At 49.5% G+C, this 17,668-nt stretch overlaps 2 protein-coding genes across 2 annotated transcripts in view; one reads left to right on the top strand and one right to left on the bottom strand.

The window, feature by feature from the left end:
- The window catches only part of dock2 (dedicator of cytokinesis 2), a 31,754-nt gene extending 15,752 nt beyond the window's left edge, over positions 1-16,002 (top strand). Inside the window, exons 19-52 of the mRNA XM_077733525.1 lie at positions 449-546; positions 614-703; positions 794-894; positions 1,317-1,451; positions 1,649-1,757; positions 1,882-1,952; positions 2,030-2,136; positions 2,916-3,058; positions 3,132-3,227; positions 9,167-9,265; positions 9,330-9,424; positions 9,488-9,566; positions 9,632-9,732; positions 9,793-9,851; positions 9,967-10,115; positions 10,240-10,325; positions 10,836-10,992; positions 11,098-11,138; positions 11,708-11,798; positions 11,863-11,973; positions 12,232-12,321; positions 12,388-12,492; positions 12,565-12,706; positions 12,880-12,961; positions 13,037-13,121; positions 13,204-13,290; positions 13,365-13,541; positions 13,606-13,689; positions 13,761-13,898; positions 13,969-14,096; positions 14,169-14,334; positions 14,402-14,507; positions 14,583-14,731; positions 15,173-16,002. Of these exons, the coding sequence (XP_077589651.1) occupies positions 449-546; positions 614-703; positions 794-894; positions 1,317-1,451; positions 1,649-1,757; positions 1,882-1,952; positions 2,030-2,136; positions 2,916-3,058; positions 3,132-3,227; positions 9,167-9,265; positions 9,330-9,424; positions 9,488-9,566; positions 9,632-9,732; positions 9,793-9,851; positions 9,967-10,115; positions 10,240-10,325; positions 10,836-10,992; positions 11,098-11,138; positions 11,708-11,798; positions 11,863-11,973; positions 12,232-12,321; positions 12,388-12,492; positions 12,565-12,706; positions 12,880-12,961; positions 13,037-13,121; positions 13,204-13,290; positions 13,365-13,541; positions 13,606-13,689; positions 13,761-13,898; positions 13,969-14,096; positions 14,169-14,334; positions 14,402-14,507; positions 14,583-14,731; positions 15,173-15,232 (3,617 nt within the window). The 3' untranslated portion in view covers positions 15,233-16,002. The remainder of the gene's footprint in view (positions 1-448; positions 547-613; positions 704-793; positions 895-1,316; positions 1,452-1,648; positions 1,758-1,881; positions 1,953-2,029; positions 2,137-2,915; positions 3,059-3,131; positions 3,228-9,166; positions 9,266-9,329; positions 9,425-9,487; positions 9,567-9,631; positions 9,733-9,792; positions 9,852-9,966; positions 10,116-10,239; positions 10,326-10,835; positions 10,993-11,097; positions 11,139-11,707; positions 11,799-11,862; positions 11,974-12,231; positions 12,322-12,387; positions 12,493-12,564; positions 12,707-12,879; positions 12,962-13,036; positions 13,122-13,203; positions 13,291-13,364; positions 13,542-13,605; positions 13,690-13,760; positions 13,899-13,968; positions 14,097-14,168; positions 14,335-14,401; positions 14,508-14,582; positions 14,732-15,172) is intronic.
- insyn2b (inhibitory synaptic factor family member 2B) lies at positions 3,318-7,705 on the bottom strand. Its single transcript, XM_077733527.1, has 4 exons — positions 7,305-7,705; positions 5,061-6,525; positions 4,111-4,185; positions 3,318-4,030 (listed from the first exon to the last, which is right to left on the bottom strand). The coding sequence occupies exons 2-4, from the start codon at positions 6,338-6,340 to the stop codon at positions 3,856-3,858; spliced, it is 1,530 nt and encodes a 509-aa protein (XP_077589653.1). The 5' UTR covers positions 6,341-6,525; positions 7,305-7,705; the 3' UTR covers positions 3,318-3,855.
- Positions 16,003-17,668: the final 1,666 nt, after the last annotated feature.

Here is a 17,668-nt window from a genome sequence, read left to right as displayed (position 1 = left end):
ATCGACCTATGACAGACGGTGGCCTTTGCGGTGGTGCGTGTGCTCGTGAGCCAAGGGCAAGGTCCTGATCTGTAATTTTGGCGACGTGCTCCCAAATGAGGCTGACTCAGCGGGCCGTGGGCTCATTTATCCGTGTCCCAATCTTTTAATTATGACCAGGCTAAAAAAAGAAGGTAGACCGCACCATGCGTGTCCAGCGGCAAAACAAACAGGGACATTTTGTCCCATGTGCGTTGACCGCATGTTCCCTAACGCGGAATGTCGCGCACAGTCAAAGCCTATGGGCACAGAGGCAGGGTCACCTAGGTTGCATTGAGGTTAGGGTTTTTGGTTTTCGTTTACCCCAAACCAAATCATTCCATGTCTCATTTCTTAGTTTACACATTAGTTTACATGAATATGTGGCGAGCCAAAAGGGCTCTTGACTTATGCTTTTTTTTGTCTGAAGTGGGCTTGCTGGGGCTTCTGAAATGGAGGACGCGGCCTGAGCTCCTGCGAGAAAACCTGGAAAAACTGAAGCTTATCGACGGAGAAGAAGTGGTCAAGGTTTGTCCGTCGGTTTGTCAGTCTGTCTGCAACCGATTTAACTCCTCCCCTTTGCCTCTTTTTGTAGTTTCTGCAGGACACGTTGGACGCTTTGTTCAACATCATGATGGAACACTCTCAGACCGACGACTACGACATTCTCGTCTTCGACGCCCTGGTGAGTTGTGCGGATGTGGAAAACCTGCCTCTTAAAAAAGCCGCCTTCTCCTCAGCAGCATTTTCAAATTTTTCTTTTCCTTCATACGAGATCTATATCATAAGTCTGATCGCGGACCGGAAATTTCAGCACTTTAACACCGTGTTGGAGGCGTACATCAAGCAGCATTTCAGCGCCACCCTGGCTTACAAGTAGGTGTCCAATCCCCATTCTTTGCAGCTGCTTTATCATTCCTTTCACGTCAAAGTGCTCGTCAGCGGTTAGGCAAGAACAAAGACATTTTAGAGAAGCCTTTAAAAGGATGGCGGATACTTTGAAATGCTCTCTGGAGGCTCACTCGTGTATTTCTTGATGAGTGTGCATTGACATCTTCACTTGATGGACATTTGAATGAACAGCGCTTGGCTTGTGCTCCAATTGGGACATTGCAGTCATGTCCATAATTTCTATTTTTCCTTTTTAATACACTGGCGTTTATTGATTTTCTTAAAACCACAAAACGCAGCTTAGGAGGATCAAGGCAAGGAATTTGATCACCTTCAGACTACTGAGGGACTGTGCTGGTTTTCTGAGCCCTAAAAGTGTAAAATATCTCAACTTGTCTGTCTTGTAGGAAGCTGATATCGGTGCTGAAGAGGTACCTGGACGTCACCAGCCGAGGAGAACACTGCGAGGCCATTCTTCGAACTCTCAAAGCTCTGGAGTACATCTTCAAGTTTATCGTGCGCTCACGCATGCTCTACTCCCAGTGAGTCTTCTTCTAGGGTCGTTTAAAGTGCCATTAGTGGGGGCTTATGGTCGATGCTCCATTAGCCACATGTTAATTCAGGGGGCTCTAACCCGGTTGGGTACGCGGCCCACATTAATGCCAACTAAAGCCAGTGATAATTTTCAATCCAAATGTAAAGTGTGCCATGTTTTGTTTGGTTATTTGTTTCTCCGCAGGCTCTACGTGGGCGTGGAGCAGGCCGAGTTTGAAGAGTCTTTGAGGAAGCTTTTTGGCTCCATCAACAACCTGATGAAGACAGACTACACCACTACCCTACTGCTAAGGGTATTCGCAAAAAACTAAAACTAAATCTTTTAACTTTCTCTGTTCCCTTGTTAAAAAAACACACACACACAATTACAGTATAGAGAGATGACTTCTGTTCTAAGTCAATTTGCACTGTTTTTAGGTTGCAGCCTTGAAGTACTTGCCAGCTGTCATCCACGATGTGGAGAAAGTTTTTGATGCGCAATTGCTAAGGTAACCCCACGATCAAGTCGCCTGATTTTAATGCAGACAGCCTGACTTAAGGTCTGTTGTTATTTTTCTCCGTCCAGTCAGTTGCTGCATGACTTTTATTCCTGCATCCCGCCCGACAAACTCCAGAAACAGAAAGTGGCCTCCATGACGGAAATCGTCAACAGTCAGCTTTTTATCCGACCGGGTGAGTACATTTTTTTTTTTGTGGGGAATTCCATTTGAAGATGGCACTCTGTTTGATTGCATTCTAAAAAAATCAGAACAAAACAAAAAGGGTCCACCGGAGGCCCATTAACAGAGCGTTGGCAAATCCTCCTGAGCATGAGTTGATTCTCACTTAGTGTTAATATCCCATTGAAGGGGCCATTATATGTGCAGTGAATAATTTGTGCTTAGCCTCAGGAATGAGCAGACAGCTGTTGCTGCTGTTGCTGCTCCTCTTTATCACCGCTAAGTCACTTCTTTGCACTAAAGCTTTTCTATTTGGACAGCTCGGTGGCTAATGATAATACAGTAACGGCAGGCAATGTTCCATTTCTTCCCCCTAAAGCCTGACGGAAATCCCCACGTACGCCAAATCTACGTCTGTTCGGACCACCTCTGGCATTTCTTTTGATACAATCGTGATCATTTAGCAGTTACCAAATGGCCAATGCAGCCCAACCCATCCGTTGAGTGGGTACCCCAATCTGTATGCATCCTGACGAGCAGCTTTTATCCACTCATTTGTTTACTCCTTGACAAATATGGCCAGTCAGAGAAGATGATGGAGACGGCTTTTAGCGTCGAGACGCCAATCAGACAGCTCGTATATAATCGCCCAGAAGGCTGAATGATATATTCCTAGACATTAATGGACCCCGTTCTTGGGTCAATATTTCATAGCCCCCACCAGCCTGTCTGAACTGGCCTCGCCAGGGAAAGGTGGCAAAACCACTGATGAAAAGTCCCGTTGTGCGGCAGAATGTCGAGATGTGTTGTTGCCGATGATGCTGCAAGAGCTGAGCAGAGCGTTGGCCACCATGGCCGACGGGCCTCACGACGAGAGGAAGAAGAGTCTGGAATTGCTCAACAACATCCTGGAGGTCCTCAGTCAGGACAATGTGGTGAGGAATCGGCACCAAGGATGCCTTTTTTTTGCAATGGGGCATCCTTTCACTGACTTTGTTTTGTTCTTAGGGGGAAACCTTTCAGCACATCCAACAGATTGTGCTGTCTTTACTGAGAATCATCAACCAAACAGTCATCACCATGGGTCGAGAGCACGCTCTAATTGTAAGTTGTTTTTGTATACATCCATCTATTCTAAACCATGTTATGCTGTATCGTGGGTTTGGATATGCTTGGACGCAGTCATGGCGCACCTTGCAGAAAATACATCATTTTATTGTACACTTGAGAGGAATATTAGGATAGGCATGGATACCATTACAGTAGAGCTTTAAAATCAAAACAAAACCCTTCCAAAAAGTGCAAGCATTTGGAATAAACCGCTTCATTTCTAAGGGAAATATCAAGCAGGGAAACAATATAAGCTACTTGAGGTGGTGAGAGCTTTTTTACATCTTGCAACCAAACTCACCCACAAGGTTTATGGGTCACTCCATTGGATCACTTGTAATTAGAATAAAATAAGTCTATGTATAAATGGTATACTAACTCTCAACACACCTGAATAGAATCCTCCGACATAGTGAAGTTCAATAACTGGGATTTTTTTCTTCTTTTTCTATCTTGATCTCTTTTCGCGTCCTCATCAAGGTCGATCTTCCTCACGGTCAGGCATTTTCATTCAGTACAAATGTTCCCCGGACTATTTGAAAATGAAAGCCGCTTCTTTGGACTTGACGTGGGGGTCCCGTCGGCAGCTCCTTTTGGGGACGTCAAAACAATTCCTCCCTCGTCAGAGCCACCAGAAGCACTTCTTTCGGAGTTTCTTGACGCGGGATTTGGCGCCGAGCCGTCCGGCCTGAGGGGCGGCTTTGCTCGGAAAGGGTGCGGGCACGTCGTACTCCCCCTCCAGGCCCTCCATCACCCCCTGGAAGCGTCCCTCCTGCTGCCGAAAGTCATGCTCCACACTAGAGAGGGAGGCAAGAAAACGTGCTCAGTGAAGGCCAACTCTATGTTTGCATTATTATTATAATTATAATAGTTTGACCTGTAGATGATGCAGGCCGTCTTTTGGCAGGCGGAACAGTTGTTAATGTCCTGACCCGTTCTGTACGAGCTGCGGCTGCGGAGACAAGCGACATGTTAGGACAAAGGCACCAATAAACGATACTAGAAGACACTTTATACGCAATTGTAGACGTAAAAGTGGAATAGGGTGCTCCTACTAGACTTTTTGGGTTGTTTTGGCCGAGTGGCAGAAGCCTCTTTGCTTCCTTCTGTCAGGCACAATCCTCTTTGACCTTTCGCTCGTTTTAGGCCGAAATTAGAGATTTATAATGATTCTTTAAAAAAAACAAATTTGAATAGGACAAACACCCTTACTAGTGTTGAGCTGCGCAAAGTCAAAGCAAGTTATTATGGAGGATCACTGGAGAGGAACACAAACTCACACTTGGCCGTGTTTATGATGCAGCAGAGAAATGACGACGTGGGGGAGTCAAGTTAGCAGGTGAAGCGGCAAATGGCGGTGCGCCGTAGGAGATAAATCTAACGCGCCACTGTTAGATGGCTTGTCGAGGTGTAAGAAAAAAGGGAAGTGAATACACTCGTCGGTACTGAGAAATGCCATCAGGGTGGCAGAAAATGCAAAGTGGGAGCAAAGTGCTGCACTTCATCATAAATGCTACATTACTTGGAGCTGGTTCAAAGAGGAGAAGAGAATCCCCGGGGCCACAGGCCCATTGGGACCTGAACAAAAATCAGGAAGGAACCGGAAAGGCTTTAGGATGGGGGTACCGCAAAGTACACTTCAGGTTAACAGCTTCTCCTTGGGAAGGAAAGCTGTTACCATGGAGACCACTCACTTGAGGGGCGAGATGTGATATGAGAGCAGGTAACGCCTGCCTTTTTGCTTTTCAAGTGCACAAGGCACGCCGCAATGGACCAGCGGAAGTGACTTTTTGATCAAAAAAGCAATTGTCAAGCTCGTGAGCTCACCCTTGGCACAGGGCCTTGCTCTTCTCCAGGTCCAGGATCACGTTCAGCAGCACTTTGATCTTCTCTTGATTGCTGGCCAGGTTTTCCTCCACACGTTGTAATTTGCTCTCTAGACCGGGCGGCGGGGGGCCGCCGGTCAGTCCAGACGCCGGAGCCCCATTACATTGCGCCGATGTACCAGTCTGGTTGGCCGGAGAAGATTTGATCTTCTCGTTGGCGTTGTGCTTTTTTGCAGGTGTCTCTGTTGAGATCTTCTTTGTGTTCGGCGGGCCGCATGCTTCGGAGACTTGAGATCTGGGGGAGATTTTTGCAGGGAGTGCTGGAATTGTGCCGTACTTGACTGTATCAGCTTTGCGGATTTTGTCCCGCTTCTCTGTTAAAAGTGCTTCGGTCGCACGGGCCGAGTTGATGAGTGGCGTCCGCGCCACGGTTTGTGTGGCCGTGTCCCGTGTCAAGTCTGCGGAACGTGGCCTCGTCGGTCCGTTTGGCGCTGCGCCGTTGTTAGCGTTGGGATGGTGTGTTTTGGGGATGGTGTGCGACAACCGCGGGATCTGGCTGCTTTGCACGGACGCCTCAGGGTTTTTGGCGTACACGGGCGGCTCCTTTCGGGTGGGATTGTGGACCGCGCTTGGCTTCCCCGCAGGGTGAGCTAAAGTCTGGCCGGATGATGTTCGCGGCGTGGGGCTCCCGCCAGCCCTCCCGCGACAGGCGCCCGTGCACCGGGGAAGCTGCGATCGTCTTCTCCCGCAGGTCGTGCACAGGGGGGCCCGGGAGACGGGGACCATCCGACCACTTCGCGGCGGGGTGCCGTGAAGGCCGGCGGCGCAAACGGTCCCTTTCTTTAACGGGGAACGTTGGCGCTCCTCTCGGAGGGACCGCACCCTTCTTCTCTCTCGGCTCTGCTCCTCGACTTCCTCGCTGCAAACGCCGCCCAGCGCGTCGGAGGCCACCACGCTGCCGTTGGTGTACTTGGAGGTCCCTTTCCACTTGGTGTCTGCCGGCTTGGCCCGCATCACCTTAATCTGGCAGTAAACGCCGCCGCCGGACCCTTGCGAGCCCACCTCGTCACGCGTCCGCCGACTGATTTCGTTCCGCTCGGACGCCGGCGGCGGAGCTTCGACGTCCCCCTCCATGGCTCCGGTCGTCTCAAGCGGCGGCCGCGGTTTGACGGAAGAGAGCGTCCGCGACCCGACGCCGCACGGGGGGCCCCATCGTCCCACCGTCAGAGGAAGCCCCAGCGCGGGCACCGGATCGGTCGGGTCGGCCGCCCTCCTTCCCATGCTCCGCGGCGGGCGGCCTCAGCCCCCCGAGGAGTTGAACGGGCGGCGGGCCGGCGGCGGAGACATTCGGACAGACGGATTGCTTCCGATTGGGAGAGCCGCTGGGATGGGACGGCGGGGCCGGACGGGACTTTTGAAACTTCCCCTGGTGGCCTGGTGGAGGGTTCGTCAAAGACTTTTTGCGCCTGTGGAGCAAGACAGACAGACATGGTCACATCCAAAAGTGAAATGTGTGTCATTTGCTGTCTAAACTAAACGCTGGAAAAGACCAGAATGGTTTTAGGCGTCCAGTCTCAAGCCAGATGGCATGCTCAAACCCGCTCGGTTTATGCAAAGAAGCCCATATCCCTCCAATGTAAGACTTTCTTCAAAGTAGGCCAGTTGCTCTTCTTCAACTTCAAGAAGTTGTGGAAGAGCAACTGACTTCTTGTATACTTGCTTTTTATTATTATTTTTTTGCCTGAACATGCATGCAACCGACTTTGGTCTTTTCAGCTTGCGCCACTGGATCAGCATGCGTATGCGAGGAGGGTTCTTGCCCTGCAATATAATCCCATATTAGAGCGATTGGCACATAGGCTTTTAATAGCCCAGTCGCTCTCTCTCTCGCTCACACAAACACACATCTGGATCATTGAAGGGACGTCAGTCTAAACATACGTACGTGGTGGCTATATTTGATCTCAATCTCTTTGCCATTGCCATGACTTGGAACAGAATGAGTGTCTCATTGAGATTCACAGCCATCTGATCTGATTCGACGCATGATTAATATTTTTTCCCCCCGCAGACTTTGATGTTGTTTGCTTATTTTCCCGCTGGCTTAGTCCCACGGGGCGTGTGGCGCCGTCACCTCGGCTCAAATACCTGGCCGCAATCATCTAACGGCTGGCTGGCTGGCTGGCGGTGGGTGGACCGCAGAGGAGACATTTGCGGCCAAACATGGGAAAAGTGCGAGACTTACTTGCTGTTTTTGCCCGTCCTTCCTCTCTTCTCCTTTTTGATATTCCTCTTCTTATTTTGCAGCCATTTGAAATAATCCTGGAGTCTGTGGCGCTCTCCTTGGCATTCTGTTGCTCTTGATCCGAGCGAGCTTGCGGTGATCCGAGCTCCCGCCCTCCTCTCTCTCTCTCTCTCTCGCTCTCTCACATTCTCTCTCTCTCTCTTTCTCTCTCTGTTGCGTTTGCTCTGCTACGCTCCATCCATCATCACGTTCATCTGCTTCTGCTATAAAGCAGTCATCAGCGTAGCGCCTTTTATATCGTGGATCACTACCTTCCGATTTCACTCTCTTTGGCAATCCGCTTTAATAATTGTAACTGCGCCACGTATGTCCGTCGCGCCGTGTTTGTCAAGTGACCCCGGCTCGGAGGAGTACCTCGTAAGACTTTGAATGCGCATAAATAATGCACATGTGGGCTCAGGCCACTTTATTTTTTGGTCCGTCCGTCCGTCCAGGCTGACCTCTTTGGCCCGCTGCCCGGGTGGCTTCTAAGCTGCCGCCCTCCCTTTACTTTGCCCCGGGTAAAAAACATATGTTAGAATCTTCTCTCGTGACGGGAAGAACAGAAAACAAGAAAATTAGGACTTGATTGTCTCGGCGACCTTCGGAAAGGATCAGCTTTTAGGGGAAAAGCGCATTAGAGGCTGGAAGTTATGAAACGGAGCGCACCTGTTGGTGCCTGGTTTGAGAGCCAACGCATTCCCACGTTGGGAAGGTTGGCTTTTTTTTTGGCCTGAAAGCGTCCCGCCATCTGGAGCCATGTTTTCCCGCACGTCAGATTATACATGATAAAGCTGTTAGCGGATCATATGTGACGCCGGCGTGCAGATTAAAAGGGAGAGTGGCCCCAATGCAGAAAATAGCAAGAAATGTTGGCCATGATACGCCTCTGCCAACAGGAGACGGCAGCCCTGAATGTGAAGCCAACTGTATTCTACATAGAAATTGCTTTCTCACTGTGATTGGACGTCCACTTTGCGAGATGATGATTGGAGCATTTGAGTGTCTTTTTAAGGCCCCACATTCCTTTAAAGAAGTCTTTCTTCCATTATTCTTCAGGTGGACAATTTGATATGCTTCAGTTAACTGGTTGATATTTCCAATTGCCCTTTTTTACTCACTTGTTCTCTTTTCTTTTATTCTGACGAGCTACAAAGAGACAATTCTATTTTCTCATCTGTTGGGTACGTGCGCTCAATTCCCGGCCACCATTTGATGACTTTTCCCAAGACGAGTAGGCGGGTCTCTTCCTCTACCGAGGCCTAACGATCGCATGTAAATCATATTTAATTGCGGCAGTCTTAACCCAGCGGCGCGCCCGGTGGGGGGTCCGTCAGCACGGGCGGTGGAGTCGTTGACGTCAATGGCTTCATTTGGACCGAACGACGGCACGCCACATTTCAAGGGCATACCAACCGCCGCCATTTGGACGCAGGTGGCTTGAGGAGGGATAACGGCGCATTGTGGCTGATGAGGAAGAGAGGCAAGAGGTGGAGGATGGGGAGGATGGGGAGGATGGGGAGGAAGAAGGCCAAATCCCAGGACTCTCTGGCATCTGTGTCCTGTTTTGTCACTAATCTCCTCACGGTTGCATAAGACTGCGCACACACACACATACCAGCACATCAAATATTCTGTGCTGATGATGCAAAGCTGCAATGTAAACATTTTTCTCCAACATGCGCACTTACATTTAATGTGATGGGAAAAAACGAGGATGTTCTGTATACAAGATTGTTTGACCCTGTAATTGAATTGAATGCTTTTGTTGTCATAACAGTCAAATGAGATTTAAAGCTTTGAAATTTGTGTTCCCAAAACAGTCTCGGGTGGTGGCCTGCATGACGGCCGTCCTCAGTCAAATGGAGGACCGTCATTACTCCACGTACATTGAAACTTTTGCCAGAACCTCCGATCTGGTGGTAAGTCTCGATTCGGAACCATTGTGATTGATGGAAAGTCAAAGAGCGTCCGTCTTTGTTGCAGGACTTTCTCATGGAGTCCTTCCTACTTTTCAAAGACCTGATGGGGAAGCACGTTTATCCCTCTGACTGGATGGCCATGATCATGGTGCAGAACAGGTACGTTGGTGTCATGACTGCATCATCCCGCCGTCATCCATTAACGCATTCCTCCCGATTTAGGGTGTTTCTGAGAGCCATCAACATTTACGCCAGCACCATGAATCAAAAGTTTCTCAGCAATGACGACTTTGAAGTCCAGGTGAGCCAGTACAGCGCAAACCCAGTCTCTGTCACAGTCCCGACGTCCTCTCGCCTCCCGTCTAGTTATGGAACAACTACTTCCACTTGGCGGTGGCGTTCATCACTCAGCAATCTCTGCAGCTGCAGCATTTCTCGCCCACCAAGAGAAACAAGATTCTGGCCAAGTGAGCGAGTAGATCCAGCGGGACTTTGGCCTTTGGGATTGACCCTCCCCTATATTACAGATACGGAGATATGAGACGGCTGGTCGGCTTTGCCATTCGCGACATCTGGTTCAAACTGGGTACAGCTTATAATATGCACAAACTAGCCTCGGGCAACAATATTTTGTATACATTGATCCATCTAGCTGAGCTAAACTAATCTGAGCCATGGTGCCTTTTTGTGACTCCTTGTAGGCAGCCACAAGATCTGCTTCATACCTGGCATGGTGGGTCCAATCCTGGAGATGACTTTGATTCCGGAAGAGGAGTTGAGGAGGGCCACCATTCCCATTTTCTTCGACATGATCGCCTGCGAACACGGACACGCTGGCAATTTCAACAAGGTGGGTGCCATTCAATAACTAGAGGAAAAGGCGTTGGCGTTGCCCGTCAAAGTCGAGCGGACAGAAACATTGGATATTGTCTTGCTTTTGCTCCACTCAACCGTTCCGCTGTCATGCTCTACAGTTTGAGAACGAGATCATTCTTAAATTGGACCACGAAGTGGAGGGCGGAGGCGGAGACGAACGATACGTGCGCCTGCTGGAAAGCACGTAAGCCGCCGACTATTTCAAACAAAACACAAAATCCATCTCCGCCGACGACTGGTGTCCTTGCGCCGTCCTTCAAACTTTTAGCTGCTTCTTTTCTGCTGTATTTTTTAAAAGTGGATGAATCATTCTGATGCACACATATAGCGTATTTTTTTCGCATATAACACTAAACAAAATTTATTTTGACGTCTTTGAATGAAATTCAAGAAAAATCTAAAGCGTATCTTGCACAAAACATGGAAAAAACTCCGTACACTGATACTAACACATTGGTACTCCCTATTAAAGCCATGAATACGGAGGGGAAAATTGTGAATGATGCGAAAGAAAATGTAAAATTCAACGATTTTAAGGCAGTTTTAAGGGGTCGACTTATATGCAAGAAAATATGGTCCATGTTTTACATTTGAAGCCACACCTTGGTAACCTTTCCAAGGATCCAGCTTTCTTTTTTTTTGCTCATTTTTCGAGTAGCAAGTGTATGACAGGCTCTTGTGAAACTTGATCAAGATTACTGGAGTGTGCAGCGGAGAAGCCCCACTTGCAGCCCGAGGTGCAGCACTTTGTGACCTTGGTCAAGGGACTCCTGGTGCGTCTGCTGGACTACCGCGCCGTCATGCGAGACGACAGCCGCAACAACCGCATGAGCTGCACCGTCAATCTGCTGGTGAGTCATTTTTTGGGGGGGGGCGACCCGGCGACCTCGTCACGGAGCAAATGTCCTGGCACTCCTTCAAACCGGGCCGACCATGTACTTGTTTTGCCTTTGCAGAATTTTTACAAGGACATCAATCGCGAAGGAATGTACATCAGGTATTTTTAGACGCCACGTCTGACCGCAGACTCGCTCGCTGTGGATGTGTGAGAAGGAGTGTGCCGGGCGGGCTCCGTAATCTCACAAGGGATTATACGTGTCCTGCTGAATTGGTGTCACCACCCACTGGATCAGCACGGGGGTCTGACTGAGAGGGGGAGAAGTAGGGGGAAAGAAGGTGGGAGGGCGGGGGGGATCATGGCACAACAGAAGATTAAATATCAAGTATGTTGTCCCTTTGTGCATGTTTGCTTGTGTTTTCTACCCTGGAGCCTTTTGTGAACACGGCCTGGCGGATTTACTGCATCGTTATACGCCTGACCGCCAAAATAAGAGAAAAAAATGGTCATATCGAGGACTGAGAATGTAGAATTGTCTACCAGTAGAGTTGTCTAGTGTTTGCATGTCCTCTCCTGTGTTAGTCGTCCTTCCTGATCCCATTTGTTTAATTTCCCCTTCTGAGTGAAAGAGTATGTACAGTTAGTGCTGTGCCATTGGCTGCTTGGCCAGCAGTGTCATCTAGTGGAAAGAATGGCAAGTCACATCTTCCGTCCGTCTCTGTGCTCAGGTATCTTTACAAATTGCGGGACCTTCACCTGGAAGGAGAAAACTACACAGAGGCAGCGTACACCCTGCTGCTGCACTCGCGTCTGCTCAAGGTAAAGTCCCCTGAATTCTTATCTGAAGTCCGGCAATGCCACGTATTCTGTCTTTTCCTTCCAGTGGTCAGATGATTTGTGCAGCCACTTTGAGTTCCCGGGCGGCTCCCAGACGCAGCGGCAACTCAAAGAGACGCTCTCCGACATCATCATCTACTATTTTGACATGGGCAAGGTTGGCCTGTCGCCTCCAAAATGGGCAAAATCATCTTTTATGATTATACCCCAACGCCGCCTCCTCCCCTTTGTGTGCTGCAGTGACACTTTGGGCCATCATTTTCTCTCAAATTGCAATAGTCTGGATTCACTGACATTTCCATAGAACCAATAACCCCAAATGTCTAGATGTCAGCAGATGGTGTTGCAGTGAAGGATCAGCTGTTGTCTGATTTTGTGTTGTTTTTTTTGGGTGTGTGTCGCCCCCGCCTGTCAGATGTGGGAAGAGGCCATTACTCTGTGCAAGGAACTTGCCGATCAGTACGAGAACGAGATCTTTGACTACCAACTGCTCAGCAAAAGACTGGTACAGACACTGATACCTACCTTAAATGGCCCACAGTTCAAAGTTCAAGTTATTTTTTTTCTGCAGGAGAAGCAAGCAATGTTCTATGAGAATATCATGAAGATTCTGAGGCCCAAACCTGACTACTTTGCAGTGGGCTACTACGGGCAAGGCTACCCTCCGTTCCTCAGGGTGCGTGTCCTCATTAGAGCGTGGCGCTGGGTGGCCGACCCCCTGGTTATCACGGCGCTCGGTTTCCCACAGAACAAGGTGTTCATCCACCGAGGCAAGGAGTACGAGCGCCGGGAAGACTTTCAAAACCAGCTGATGAGTCAGTTCCCCAGCGCCGTGCGCCTCAACACCAGCACGGCGCCGGGTGACGACATCAGGAACTCTTCCCTCCAATGTATCCTTCCACCCATCTATTTTTTCATATTGTATTATATAGATAGCGCCTTTTAAACTGGCCGAGACAATGTGGCCACATTTGGACTTTTATTTTTTTTATATCAGGAAATGTCTGATGGCTTTCTGCTCCTGTATTTTGACCTTGTTTAAATTCTAAGTGCTTTGCAACAGATATCCAGTGTTTCACCGTCCAACCTGTCTTGGAAATCCCTCCGCGCCTGAAAAACAAAGCGGTCCCAGACCAGATCATCAAGTCAGTCTGTCTGTGTGCTTTGAATCGGCATACTGGATGATACAGACCATTGTTTTTTTTTTCTCCTTTATCCAGTTTCTACAAGTCCAACTACGTGCAACGTTTTCACTATTCCAGACCTGTGCGGAAAGGAACGGCGGATCCGGACAACGAGTTCGCCGTGAGTCCCATTTCGTGGCTGTCTTCAAGTGCTTTCCACGTCCGTGTACCGACGTGAAATCTTCTTTGCTCTTCTCTCCAAGTCCATGTGGATCGAGCGGACCACCTTCACCACCGCCTACCGCTTGCCGGGCATCCTCCGCTGGTTCGAGGCCACCGACATGAAACACGTAAGCGTGCCGACACCCGGGGGGCCTATTTCGTCGGCCCCTTCTCATTGTGGCCGGACCCCGCCGCCCTTTAGACCACCTTGTCGCCTTTGGAAAATGCCATCGAAACCATGGAGTCCACCAACGATAAGATTCTGGCCATGATCAAGCAATACCAAGCAGACGGCGCCCTCCCCATCAACCCGTTTTCCATGCTGCTCAATGGAATCGTGGACCCGGCGGTCATGGGCGGCTTCGCCAAGTATGAAAAGGTGAAGACGGCCCGTGTGGCGGTGGACTTGGTTCCGGTCTGGTTTTGACTTGTCTGGCTCTCAGGCTTTCTTCACAGAAGAGTATGCGGAGCAGAATCCGGCCGATAAAGAAAAACTACTGCGTTTAAAAGACCTCATCGCGTGGCAGGTAAGACAGCCAGACAAAAAACTAAAATGAAAGAAACAAGCACGTCCATTTTATTGTTGTTGTGTTTTTAGATTCCATTGCTGGGCGGCGGCATTGCTCTGCACGGCAAAAGAGTCAGCCACGACCTACGACCTTTTCACGAGCGCATGGAGGAATGTTTCAAAGAACTCAAGAGCAAAGTGGAGAAGGAGTACGGTTCGCGAGAGCTGGTCAGAATGCTTTTATTCTCATGATAATGTATAAAGACACAAGTGGCCTAAACGAGTCCTTCGTGTCTAGTTGGACTTGGACGAAAGGAGGTCCGGCCGGCCCGGCTCCGTGCTGCGTTCCCTCCGGCGGTCCGTCGTCTCCGTTTCCTCGCTCCAGGGCTCCGAATGCGCCACGCCCACCAAACTGGCGGCCGACGGGTAAGGGGCCGTCCGTCCTGGAATCCTTGGGAACATGGAAATAGAGTTGGAGAAGCTAAATCTATTTTGCAGGGACTTCTCCAACGAGTCGTGGCCGAGCACCACGGCGGCGTCCCGCTCCGACGAGGCCACGCTGGGGGGCGACGCCGAGGTCAAACTGAGGAAGGGTAAAAAGAAAAAGAAGAGGAGCAGCATGATCTTCATCACGGAGGAGAGGGAGCAGTCAAACGGCAGACGGGTGAGCCAGCGAGTGAGAAAACGAACTGGCGAGCGCCTTTGACCGCCATGATGTCCGACCGCCCCAGCTGTCCAAGAAGCAGGAGTTCTGCAGCGAAACCAACTTGAGCGACTCCGTGGATGGAAATGGATCACTCGCCGGCGCCAACTCCAGGTCCCTGCCCACAATTACAGGTAATGCGTACACGTTGCGGCTCTGAGAAGGCGGCGTTGTAAAATGGGCCTCCGCCATTGCCAATGCCACCGCAGGCTTATCCTTGACGGTACCCGGCGGGGCGGAAGAAGCGGAGAGCAGCCGAGCCAGGCGCGACAGCAAGTCGGTGTCCCTCTGCGTGACCTCGGACCGGACGCTGGACAGGCGCTCCAAAGGCGTCATGGGCATCTTCTTCAAGTCCAAGGTAGCAATGGCCCTCCTTTTTACACGCCCGTCAAGGTCTCTCAGATTGACCGCAGCCAAGCAGTGCTCCGTCTGAACCCCAAAGGGGCGGCCATATTGCTTCCGTGGTTAAAATAGAACGATTTCAGGCGGTAGAACGGTCTGACTTTGCAAAGGTGTGCAATTAACGCCTCTCCGTCACGTGGTCAGACATCGGGCCGGGGGATTTGGGAGTGTCGTATCCTGCCGTTCATAATATTGCTATCTGAGAAATAACTTTGGCCACGACTGGCAGGTACGCTAGGCCAAATATTACAGTTAAAATGCTTGCACAGAATATTGGATTGGCACAGTAAGTCGCCATTGCATCTGTCTGTTATGGTATGTAGACTGACACCATGTGGCGTACTACGTGATCGCAAAGGCAATTGTTTTGAATGTCTGTCTTTCTTTCTTTGGGCAGAGTTCCAAGGCCGACGACACGACGACGACAGCCAGTGAAGAGAGGGTCAACAAATTTTGATTCTACTAAACCTGTACCTTGTCTGTTACGTCCTCACCTCGGAATAATCTGCAAGTTCTCTGTGGGAAGCCTGACCTTTTGCCACCTAGTTTCATGAGTTCATGAATGGAAAGCTCCATGCCGCTATGCCGAATGATTGGACACTCCATGAGTGGCTTTTTGTCCCCTATACTCCAGGCAAAAGAAAACTGCCCTTCTTTTGTCTCTGTTACGTTCTGGTGGCCCAGACTCTGTCGCATTATGGCGCTTCTGCTCCGGTTTGAACTTTTTGGGTAAAAATCCAACGTTTTTCGGGACCCATCTGGCTTTCAATTTTGTATTTTGTGATTAAACTGGCGTAGTTTCTCCATTTCTACAATTTTTCGGGGGTACAATTTGAAGACCTTGATTGTTTGTTTTGGAATATTTGACCGAGTTTGCTGAGGTCAGGAGCGGCGGCTCAATTGGGGCATCCTCGGTCCTCCATCTTATCTTTCCACTTGTCCAATGTCTCTTGACTTTGTGCAATCTTCACTCTGTCCGTTCTCCTCTCGGGTGGCCGCTCAGCTTCCCGTTTTCTGGCTCTCTCTCTCTATTTCTCTTTGTGGAAGCTGTTACAATGAAAGCGACTCCCGGCGAGCAAGCCAATTGGGCCCAAGCGGAAATTTGCTGGCCACGCTCGGGGCGCGTACGTTCCGCTCTCTTAATGAATACAAATGCGCTCTCTTTGAAAAGGGAGCGTGAATATTTTAAAAGAGCATTTGCATTCGTGGAGCTAAATCAATGACTGAAAAGTGGCCCAACGGATCATCAACCTAATAGGATCAATACCTAATTAGAGTTCCAAATGCCCGGAGGATCAAACGTGGAATGCTCAGGGGACGTGGCCCCAAGCGAGTATGATCAACCCCAAGGCCAGGGGGGGTTTGGCTTTTTGTACTTTAATAGTGGTGAAATCACAAAAAAATCACACATTTTCATGTATTTTTTTACCATTCAAATCTGAGAATGGCTCCCAAGAAATAACATTAGAAAATATGATTTGTTTATGGCTCTCTCTGTCAAAAAGGTTCCCCATCCCTGCCCCAAAACAATGATCGGTCGGCCCTTTTCAAAATCTCATTCATCCTCTCGGAGGAATTTCAGTCTCCCCAAGAGGGTTGTTTGCATTTTGTGAAGGTCAGGAGGAAAGCAAAATGAAAGCCCTGAAAAAAAGTGCCTTAGTGTCTTTTACTGTCACTTGAGGCTTTTCGCAATGACGCCGCCTGAAATATTTTCCACTGCCAAATGGATAATGTACTGTACTGTCATGAACATCAATTAGACAGCGCGCGCACACACAAGATAATGCAGGCAAATAATCAGCCATCTGTTCCTAGAAATCAGTCCACCCGTCAGTCCGCGGTTGTTAACCTGCTCCCAACGACCCATCTGCACATCCTTGCCCGCTGTCCAAATTCCCCGGCGGGGCGAAAAAACTTTTGGATCTGTCTGCCATTATAATCTAAAATATGGCTCTTGTTTTTGGAGAATAAGGATGGATTTGTACATGAATGAGACAGCAGGTCAGCTCCGAGGTGTGCACGCCAGCGCTTCCAAATTGCCGCTTAATTACCCGTTTCATGCCGCAGCTCAGAAGCTTCACGGAAGGACACCTGCGGCACTTGATTTTATTTTGTGCCTTGGTGCGTGGATTGCTGCCTGATGTCGACAGGAGAGGTGGGCCTCTTTGCTAACACGCTCGTCAACAATTCATGTGCACGGGGGAAATCCACCCGATGGGCCTTGTGGAGGTCAAACATCTGCAATGAGCACCAATTCCTTCCTTTCCTGCAGGATGGGCCAACTTTCTTATTATCATTCATGGTGCATCCCCCCGCGCCGTCGTCACTTTTTCGTTGAAGGCCGTAAGACGATAATGTGCAAAGTAGAGGCGGGCGAGAAATGGGGAATTGTTAATAGCACGGCTTCTATCTTTCCGAGAAGGAGACTAGTGCTTGAGGAATTTAACGAGCGCTTAGATGGCGTGCGCGGAATGTAGAAGGCAAGGCCACCTTTACGCTTTGGGAGTCGATTCGGGGCCAAGCCTCTCTCTGTTGGAGACCAGCCACGCTTTGCCTTGAAGGCCAGACATAGCGCCTGAGAAGGATTCGCTACAGATGCCTCCATTTTCAAGGGTTGCCTTCCAAAAGGAGTCAGAGTCGGATTCGGAGTCGTTTGCTTGCTTTCTTTCTTAATCTGGCATCCTCTCAATTTCAAATCTTTTGTCAGAAGAGAAAAAATGGGAAATCTAGCCCGCGGCTTCATTCTCTCTGGACCTTTTTTCAATTTGTGCAATGGATTTTTTTGACGCTGACCGGGTAAGGCAGGTCTAGATGATTTAAATCCAGGCACCTATACACACGCGCACACACACACACAACAAGGCTGGTGTGTTCACTCGGAAGGCGCAAAAAT

The sequence above is a fragment of the Stigmatopora nigra genome, chromosome 14 (assembly GCF_051989575.1).
Source record: "Stigmatopora nigra isolate UIUO_SnigA chromosome 14, RoL_Snig_1.1, whole genome shotgun sequence".
Lineage (NCBI taxonomy): Eukaryota > Metazoa > Chordata > Actinopteri > Syngnathiformes > Syngnathidae > Stigmatopora > Stigmatopora nigra.
Note: the sequence above shows the minus strand (reverse complement) of the source record. Positions and strands in the feature narration are given on the sequence as shown.

What these genes read in the sequence shown, in the direction of transcription:
- insyn2b (XM_077733527.1), bottom strand. Translation starts at nt 6,340, where the DNA reads ATGGGAAGGAGGGCGGCCGACCCGACCGATCCGGTGCCCGCGCTGGGG. An exon ending in AGCAAGGCCCTGTGCCAAGG is followed by an intron (nt 4,186 to 5,060) that starts GTGAGCTCACGA and finishes TTGTCTCCGCAG; the next exon opens with CCGCAGCTCGTACAGAACGG. An exon ending in ACGGCCTGCATCATCTACAG is followed by an intron (nt 4,031 to 4,110) that starts GTCAAACTATTA and finishes CTCCCTCTCTAG; the next exon opens with TGTGGAGCATGACTTTCGGC.